Consider the following 10,549-nt stretch of genomic DNA (forward strand, 5'->3'; position numbering starts at 1 on the left):
TTTTCTGGAGACGGTAATATTATGGATATTTAGACAGAATGGGAACAAGGTCACACAGCTCGATGGCGGGTTGAAGAAAACAGTGTGCAAATAATGCCTACAAGGCCAACGTATACACTACTACAGCGGTGGATACGGATTACGTAAAATATATGAATGCTGCTTGAAAAAAGTGACTCCGGTGTTTTTTCTGGAGACGGTAATATTATGGATATTTAGACAGAATGGGAACAAGGTCACACAGCTCGATGGCGGGTTGAAGAAAACAGTGTGCAAATAATGCCTACAAGGCCAACGTATACACTACTACAGCGGTGGATACGGATTACGTAAAATATATTATGGCTGCTTGAAAAAAGTGACTCCGGTGTTTTTTCTGGAGACGGTAATATTATGGATATTTAGACAGAATGTGAACAAGGTCACACAGCTCGATGGCGGGTTGAAGAAAACAGTGTGCAAATAATGCCTACAGGGCAAATAATGCCTAAAAGGTCAACTTATACACTACTACAGCGGTAGTAAAATAAAAAAAAGTAAAATAAAAAAAAAATGAATATTAAAAAAAAAAAATTAAAGTTGGTGCTGCTGAACTACTAGGAGCAGCAGATTAGCACACCAGTCCCACTCCCCAACACTGCTAGACTAATAGCACTGGGCTCTTATAGTAGTAGTAGTAGTAGTAGTAGTAAAACAACAAAAAAATAAATAAAAGCAGTCCTTACAAGGACTACTGTTATTGCAGCAGTCAGCAGATGAGATCAGAAGCAGGACAGCTGCCCACTGCAGCTACATACAGAGCACTGCAGTAGAAGGTAGATTACTAGCCAGCAAAGCTACCTAAGCTTAAATGTCCCTCAAACCCCTGCAGACTTCTGTCCCTCCAATAACAGAGCAGTATCAAAACGATTACTAGCCAGCAAACTTTCAACTGTCCCTGAAATCACTAACAGGCAGCAGCTCTCTCCCTACACTATCTCTTCAGCACACACAGGCAGAGTGAAAAAACGCTGCAGGGCTTCGGTTTTTATAGGGAAGGGGAGTGGTCCAGGGGAGAGCTTCCTGATTGGCTGCCATGTACCTGCTGGTCTGGGGTGAGAGGGCAAAAAAAAGCGCCAACAATGGCGAACCCAAAATGGCGAACGTCGCGCGACGTTCGCGAACTTCCGGCGAGCGCGAACACCCGATGTTCGCGCGAACAAGTTCGCCGGCGAACAGTTCGCGACATCTCTAGTTCTCAGACTGAAGGAAACAAGATTCAAATCATTTATACATTGTAATTAAAGTTAAATTTTGCTTGACTAACATGATGAAATAGGATTTGGAATATTTTTTTTGGGTGACGAGTCCCCTTTAAGAGAGTAAAGGAAACAGAATTTGACATCCTAACTTGACAGCCTTACCTCCAATTTTCTAGGAGAGCTGATGTATGTTTAATGGTAAAGTTTAGGACTTTGTTCATTTCAGGGTGAAGTGGAAAGTCACCCAGTTTGCATGTAGCCCCCCATCTTCAATTTTGCCCAATATTTCAAATAAGATAAAAAAAAATATTTTTGCCTATTTGGAGCAAAGCCAAGGCAGTTTCTGATCGGATCCCAAGTACAGACCAGTTTTTCCTATAGTATGAAATAGGCGTGAGGATAATTTTAAATAGAGCATAGACGTTATACAGTGCTCCATTCTTCTGCCATGCTTGTTAGAGCTCATTTCTCCATAAAACATCAAATTAAAATACTCCTCCTGTTTTCATGAACATGTGGGCTGGCGTAGAACATATTTACTGTGAAATTGTTTGAAATATTCTTAACATGTCCAGCGAACAATGTTGGATATTGTGAAAGGGGAAAGGATGTTTTCATCCAACAAATGCTTTTAATTTTCTCAACAATACCATAAAGAAAAACACATGCAGAATAAGTCACTGAGCCCAAGTACTGCCAAAGGTGCGCCTGTTCTGTTTGCTGATGACCTATTGTTACAAGCTAAATCACTACAGGTATGGAATCCATTATCTGGAAACCCGTTATCCAGAAAGCTCTGAATTACGGGAAGGCCATCTCCCATGGACTCCATTTTAATCATCTAAAATTAAAGCAAACATAAAATAAGTTGATATGGATTACTGCAACTGGAAAAATTTTGTGTTTTTATTACATATGGAGCAAAACACATTATGCTCTAAAGTTAAATTTGCATTAAGTGCCAGATAATTTTTGAACGTGTTAGTTTCTTTCCTGGTGGAAAGTGATTTTTTTCTGTACTTTTTATAGGGCAAGCAATGCTTTCTAAATTTGCCAGAATTTTTGTGTAGTTCACTACTTTAACAGAATCTTTCATAATATCTATAATAATATAATATAATCAATGACCTTGGAGGTTCACCAGTGATTTGTGTATTTTTGGTATCTCATGTAGGATTTTAGGATATGTGATATTGGGCAAATTGCTTGTTCAAGACAAAAAGCGTAACCCATATCTGTTTCGTATAGATGGATGTGAAGTTGGAGCTTAGTTTACAGTAGGACAAACCAATTTCTGTCCTTTATTAGGATTTATCTAAATGCAGCAGTGCCCCCCAACTAACTGGTTTCTTCTCTGTCCATGTCTGGTTAGTATATGTCTTGGATATTTTTTGGCTGATTTTAGCACAATCCTACATTAGAGTGTGTGGTTTTTGCCGATTATGGGGTAAATCTAATAAACATTTTTTTAAGAATTTGAAAATATTTGGCACCAAACTCAGGATTTTTCTACTATATAATAAATAAATATATAGTGAGTAAAGTACCCCCTCTTGTAAATTATAAGGATATTATAAGTTACCGAGGAGTTTAATGACCATATAAAAACACGAGGCCGAAAGCCTATAACTGATATCAGTACTCACAGTTTATAAGGATATAATTTACATGATATTCATGGCTTTTGTGTATTATATATATATCATTCGTCTTGAGAGTGAGTATATGATGATAAATGTCCAAGGGAGTCCTATCTCCTGTTAATTAATGCTGTTCTGGAACCCTGATAAACAGCTGGAAACAAGGCCAAAATGTTGATTTTTGTGCAATAAATAAAATTTTCACAGAATACCAGATCAAGAAAATCTGAACTTTGTATGGAATATTTTATTTACCCCCTGAGACATGTATTTGTAGGAATTGCTTCGCTTTGCATGAACTACACAACCTGCCTTAAGGTACTCATCTACAATAATTGTTAGCTTTATTCACAAACGAGCTATACCTGTATTACTTGATGCATTACTCAGCTGTTTGTTATGAAGATGTTATTTCTCCCTTTGACACAGATACAAAATAAACTGCCCAGTTCTTCTGGATTTGTGTTAAAAGCAGTTTTTTCCTGTTTAACACAATTCTCACAGTGAACATATGTATGATTAAAGGTCACCCAGGTATAAAAAGATGTGCAATAAAAGTCCTTTTCAAATTAAACATGACACCTAAATTCGTTTGTCTTTTAAAGCATCCATACCTGTTATAAATACATTTAAAGATCTCAACTGTCAATCATGTATCGCCTGCCCCTCCTCTATGCCTTAAAGGAGAAACTTTCAAACCCTAAAGTTAAAAAACCCATACCCCCCTACCCTACATAGACCCCCCCCCCTCCTCAGCAAATCGGCTACCCCAGGCAAATGTCCCGAACGCTTTATTTACCCCTTAGTGCAGATTCTGTCTTCTTCTCTTCCATAATCTTTGAAATGAGACCAGCGTAGCCGCGCATGCGCAGCTGGAGCAAATTTCTGTTTCGCAACAACTGCAAAAATTGTTGAAGTGCTGGTCTCGTTCAGAAGATAACCGAAGTGGCTGAAGATGGCGCTCATGAACTCTGCTGGACAGAATCTGCACGGAGGGGTAAGTAAAGAGTTGGGGCATTTGCCCGGGGTAGCATCTAGGCCGGAGGGGAGGAGGGGTCTATATAGGGTAGGGGGGTAGGTTTTTTTAACTTTAGGGTTTAGTTCTCCTTTAAGGTGGCCATACACTATTAGATCTTAACCCGATATGTCCACTAACAGCAGGGCAATATCAGGTTAATCAGAATGTTAGGCTCTAGGGCTGAATGATCAGATTACAAGGAATGAAATGGCTGCCGAAGGGTCATAGGACCGCATCAACTTGCCAATGCGGTCCTCTATCTAAGCAAAAATCAAACCTACCCGATCGATATCTGCCTGTTTTTTGGCTTGATATCGATCGGGGGAACCCGTCGGAACCTCCCACATACAGGCAGATGAGCTGCCGAATCAGTCTAAAGGACCATTTATGGCCACCTTTAGGCATAGAGGCTGGCAGCTAATTACTTTCACTTCCTATAGGTCACTGCACTCCTCACATTCCCCCTCCCTCCTCACCATCTAATTGTGTAGCCAGTGCATGAGCATGGGCATCAGGTGCAGCATTCTGGAGCAGAAACAAAATGTAGGCATTATGCAATGCTTGTTAATAACAGTGTCCACAAAATGGCAGCTGTCTGCTTGCTGTGATTGTGAATTTCAACACTTAGGGGCAGATTTATCAAGGGTCGAAGTGAATTCGAGGGAATTTTCGAAGTGAAAAAAATCGAAATTCAAAGTAATTTTTTGGATACTTCGACCATCGAATAGGATACTACGACTTCAAATTTACTTCGACTCGAACTAAAAATCGTTTGAATATTCGACCATTCGATAATCCAAGTACTGTCTCCTACTTCGACTTCAATACTTCGACAAATTAAACCTGCCGAAGTGCTATGTTAGCCTATGGGGACCGTCGACAAACTTTTTTAAAGTCTTCACACATCGATCGTACACTAAATTCGTTCGAATCGTACGATTGCCAAATTCGGTGAAAAAACTTTGAATTCGATATTCGAATTCAACGTTTTTCAATTCGATGGTTGAATTTCGAAGTTTTTTTGTACTCAGCCTATGAGTAAGTGCCCTAATAGGCACGAAACGCGTTAAGTTTCTATGTCCTAATAAAATTTTCTAATTACTTTTTAATTAGCTGTTGCTTTATTATTGGAGGTCCTCACATCTCTTTTGAACTGCTGTTTTTGGATCTGCGCCCTGGGACTGGGGTGAACTGTGAGTGAATCCTCCTTGATTGATTCAACATTGGATTTTGTATTTTTGATTTGCCATTTATTTTTTGAGTAGAGCCGTATATATATATATATATATATATATATATATATATATATATATATATATATATATATATATATACTTTTTCTATGTGGCAGTGGCACAGACCTTCTCATTATATACTTCGAAATTCGAACCCTCGATAAATCTGCCCCTAAAAGAAAGAAGATTAAAATAATTTAAAGGAGAAGGAAAGCTACGGAGGCATTTTATTGCCAATAGATTAGCTGCAATAGTGCAAGCTAGAATGCTATATTTATTCTGTAGAATGTTTTACCATACCTGAGTAAAAAGCTCTAGAAACTCTCTGTTTGTTAAGGATAGGAGCTGCAGTATTAACATGGTGTTACATCACTTCCTGCCTGAGTCTCTCCCTGCTCTGGGCTCAGATTACAGTAGAGAAGGGAGGGGGGTGGGGAAAAGGAGCAAACTGAGCATGCTCTTGCCCAGGGCAATGAGGTTTAAGCTGAAAACAGGAAGTCTGATACAGAAGCCCATGAGTACACAATAGAAGGAAATAAATGCAGTGTTTCTTTTGACAGGGGACTCAGAGCAGCACTACTTTGGGGGTTTACTGGTATATTTAGATGGACCTTTCTGATAAGGCTTACTTAGTTTTAACCTTTCCTTCTCCTTTAAGTAGTGAAAGTGAAGTTTATTTTGCTTGATTCACATCAGAAAATAAGTTTTGGAATTATTTTTAGGGTGACAGGTCCCCTTTAAGCCTTATGCTGGGAAGTCAGGCACTATCCTTCAAAGACACTTAACTGTACCTTCATTGAAACCCTGTATTACAGGTATGGGACCTGTTATCCACAATGCTTAGGACCTGGGGTTTTCCAGATAATGGATCTTTCCGTAATTTGGATCTTCATACCTTAAGTCTAATAGAAAATCATGTAAACATTAAATAAACCCAACATGCTGGTTTTGCTTTCAATACGTATTAATTATTAGGGATGCACCAAATCCAGGATTCGGCCAGGATTCGGGCTTTTTCAGCAGGATTCAGATTCGGCCGAATCCTTCTGCCTGGCCGAAGCAAATCTGAATTTGTATATGCTAATTAGGGGCGGGAAGGGAAATAGTGTGACTTTTTGTCCCAAAACAAGGAAGTTTAAAAAAATTTCCCCTTCCCACTCCTAATTTGCATATACAAATTAGGATTTGGATTTGGTTCGGTATTTGGCAAATCTTTCTTGAAGGATTCGGGGGTTCGGATGAATCCAAAATAGTGGATTCGGTGCATCCCTATTAATTATATCTTACTTTGGATCACGTACAAGGTACAGGTTTTGTTTTTTACAGAGAAAAAGGAAATAATTTTTTAAAATTCCGATTATTTGGATAAATTGTAGTCTATGGGAGATGGCCTTGCTGTAATTCGGAGCTGGATAACGGATTTCCGGATAACAGATCCTATATCTGTACTATATAGAGATAAAAAGCCACTTCTGTCATTGTCTGTGTAATAATAAATAAGTGCAGGTGAAAGCTACAGGAAGTGGCATTGCAAATATGGTACATAAAGAATGCTAAGACACTTATTGAGTTGCAAAGTTGCACTTTAGACTTTATGAGGTTTGCAGAAGAAAAAAGTCAATAGCAGTGGTACAAAGTGTGATTTCAAGCCTTTTACCCCATATGGCAGTCAACATTTCCAAGCTTCAATCATGTGCCTTCCTCTGGATCAATTGGCAGTTAGGCTGGTTAAAAAAAAAAGGTAAAAGCTTGAACTTGAATGTCTTTTTTCAACCTAACTTACTACGTTACTAACTTACTATGTAAATGCGTCCACGGGTCTAAGTGATTGCCCTTACAATAAACAGGGAGCAATTCCCGACATTTCTCAAAAAAACTGTGTGCAAATTAAAAAAAAAAACAACATAAGAACTGCTCTCCATGGGTCTTCATGAATGTGACAGTAATTAAATCATTATAAATCAAACATTTCAGTCATTCGAATGTGACCTTTGTCTTTTTGTACGACTGCGAAAATGAGTCCGTGAGTGCTACATTGGTAGGAACTAAAAAGACCTGAAGTGGTCTGTAATTTATATGAATGAGAATGTGAAGGATGCAGTTTTAGCAAACAACTAAAATAATGTTCTTGTAGCTTAGAATGTTTACATTCAAAAGGATAATGCTCCTGAAAACGTGACATTACTTTCAATGGATACTTTGGCATATTGCAATTTGTTTGGATTTCCAGGGTTCCACCATGAGGGACTACCTAATACAGAACCTTTCATTATAAGGTTACCAGTAAACCCCCGATTCTCTAAAGAATCGTTAATGAAAGAATGGTAACAACAGTGAGGCAGCAAAATGTGATGGGTGCTGATTCACTCTCCATCCCCAGGCAGCAACTGACGACGCTAATTTGTGGGGATGTAGAGTGAATCTGTGCCTATTGCTTGTTATTACCTATCTGCTATTAGAATTCTTAAATTTTGAGTTTATTGGTAGTAAAGTGTTACTGAAAAATTTCTTTATAAACAACATTTTTTGTGAAAATGTTCTCCTGTCCTTGAATGAGTTCTCCCTGGTGAGCTGTACTTAAAATCTTGACTTTAACATCAGATGAACGCTGCACTCTTGAAAATGCAACATAAAGTTGACCATGACCAAACACAGGCTCAGATAGGTAAATGCCGACTTTATCCAATGTTTGTCCTTGTGATTTGTTGATTGTCATGGCAAATGCAGCCTTAATGGGGAATTGTCGTCTGTCACGAACACGGCACTTCCAACCGCACGTGACTTTAGGTGTGGCTATCAGGGGTCACTCACTCAGTCTCTCACCCACCTTGCACACAGGTTAGACTAACACAAAAGCACCCCAAACACCAACCAACACCCACAAAACTCATTCGCTGCCACCATCTATCATTCACAGGCGATAGAAACCTAATGTGACTATTCCCCTGTTCTCTCTTACAGGTAATAATTCACAATACACCTACTGATTCAACAAGTACTTCAGTATGCAGAGGGTTAAGGCTCACAGTTACACTCTTTCAGGCTAGGTTCGTTTAGAGCATCAAAGACAATCTTATTAAATTCTCTTTAATATTATAAAAGGTATAACAGTGCAAAATACAAAAAAGATGTTACAAAAGAGACATACATTCAATAATACAAGTACAAACAGTTGTAAAATAAAAGGGAAAACATGGAAAACCTATACTTAACTCCAAAGATATAGAATTCCTGGTCCTGGAGGCAAGGGGAAACAAACGGGATAACTTCCAATCGCAATTGGTCCTCCAAAGTAAATCCAAAGTTTAATCAGAAGAGCTGACTATTTATCAGTGATTTCAGGGCATCAGGTAACTGCACACTCCCCCTCCCTCAGGAATGTAAGGGGGTGTGGCCTAGCAGGACACAGATTGAGTTTTTATGACCTCCTGTGAGTAGGAACTGGACCAAGAATATAATGACCATAACTCTCCATTGGAACATAGGAGAGAGATGATTTTATATTCATTGGTTATTAATTCTCTCTGGGATTCCATAGATACTAAACATCAATACTTTGTGACCTGCCCCTGCCCAGATATTCACATCTAATATACAGAGTACCAAACCTAGTCATGTTTGGACTTGTTGGAAAGATGAAATTGCCTTGAACCCATCATCAGTTTTTTATACTGTTGGTACAACAGGTATGGGTTCTGTAAGGATAAATATATTGTAGTATACATTATATGTAACCTTTACTTCACCTTTGAGGGTCTTGCTGGGAACTTTAAGTTCTCACTCCTTGGGCTTCCCCCCTCCCCATGGAATGGCTCTTATCAGCCAGGGTATGGAGGAGGGAATTACAGCTCTGACCCCTCTGACCATAGTGAAAAGAGGCCTGTTATGTGTCTGATTTAGATGTTGGCAGAAATATTTCTCATGATACCTTGGCCTGTTTTATTAACTATTACAGGCCTGTATCATGACACCTCCCCTTTTTAGAGTGAGCAAGGGGAGATTGACTTACAGGTCACTCTTAACCTTGCCACAATAAAACATAAATCCATAACCATAGCCAGGTCATTATCGAAATATCCATTCATGTTATACAGTATGAGGGATCAGGCTACCTCCCCGGCCTAAAGTCTTGTTCCTTGAGGGCTGTATCAGTATAATCCCAGGTACTGGACTGGTTTGATGTAGGTATACTTCCCATTTTGCCTCTATCTGCACTGTCTCTGGACAGAGTGCAGGTTTGCATAGTAGGCAATGGTCTATCACTGCTCTCCTCAGGCATCTGACCTATTCCTCCCACCTTGTTCACTGAGGGGCCCTCCAGCCTATCTCTAATCTCCCATTCCCTGGGCCTAGACATAGAAACTAGCTGGCGGCCTCCCACCTTGTTCACTGAGGGGCCCTCCAGCCTATCTCTAATCTCCCATTCCCTGGGCCTAGACATAGAAAGTAGTTGGAGGCCTCCCACCCCCTTGATGCCACCCTGGTCTCCACTAACCTGCTTAGTCTTGGGTTGGCATAAACCACTGGGCTTGTCCTTAATACTCTGGACTTCTGGAAAAACTACTTTGTTGCTATCTGACTTGGGAGCAACTCCTGGTACTGTCAGCCTTTCCTCCTTAGTACTGACCACCTGACCGCCCCTCAGTACTGGTTCTGGCATGAGGGCTATTCCTGGCCCACTACTACCATCACTCTCCCCAGTCTGAGTGGCATTATCCACTAGGACCCTACTCTGAGTCCTAACCACCTGTCCCTCATGCTTCTGCACTGACTCCTGAGCTTGGCGTAGCTGCTGACCCCCACTCAAGACTTCAGGCATTTTGGGTACAGGATCAGGGATTACACGCTGGAAATCCCTCACTGCCGGTATACTACCGGGCTGCACCAGGGAGACTCCTAGGGGAAACCTCTCCTCCCCCTCTCCCTTCTTATCCCTACTTTGGGACAACACTGGTTCAGGCACTGGTTGACTCTGGCTCCTGCCTCCCAGTCCTCCCTCCCAGTTACTTTGCTGCATTGTACTTTTTACAATTACCTGTTGAGGTGGGTGGCCACACTCCAGCGCGGCTGGACCTAGTGAGACCTGGTCATAGGGCACAAAAGCAGTTATCATGTAACCCAAATCATTCCCCAACAAGACATTTACAGGAATTTCATTAGTTACACCCACTTCCCTTAGACCTCTCCCCGCACCCCAATCCAAGAAAACTTTGCCACAGGCACCTTTGGGTGGCTCCCACCCACTCCCTTTATGGACAAAGTCTTTCCAGGAATAATGTCCCCAGTGTTTATCATCTCTGGACGCACCAGAGAAAAATTAGAACCTGAGTCTCTTAGTCCCTGAGTCACTTTGTCCCCCACAATCACAGACTGCATATGATGATGTAGATTCTCAGGCTTACCAGACACGAGCAT

General features: G+C 40.4%; 1 protein-coding gene across 1 annotated transcript; it reads right to left on the reverse strand.

The window, feature by feature from the left end:
- Positions 1-8,980: 8,980 nt before the first annotated feature.
- On the reverse strand, positions 8,981-10,340 carry LOC121403021. The gene is made up of 2 exons (XM_041590194.1): positions 9,516-10,340; positions 8,981-9,431 (listed from the first exon to the last, which is right to left on the reverse strand). Exons 1-2 carry the CDS (start codon positions 10,245-10,247, stop codon positions 9,243-9,245), a joined length of 921 nt encoding a protein of 306 aa, XP_041446128.1. The 5' UTR covers positions 10,248-10,340; the 3' UTR covers positions 8,981-9,242.
- Between the last annotated feature and the right edge of the window lie 209 nt (positions 10,341-10,549).

Source organism: Xenopus laevis, chromosome 4L (assembly GCF_017654675.1).
Source record: "Xenopus laevis strain J_2021 chromosome 4L, Xenopus_laevis_v10.1, whole genome shotgun sequence".
In the NCBI taxonomy this organism is placed as follows: Eukaryota; Metazoa; Chordata; class Amphibia; order Anura; family Pipidae; genus Xenopus; species Xenopus laevis.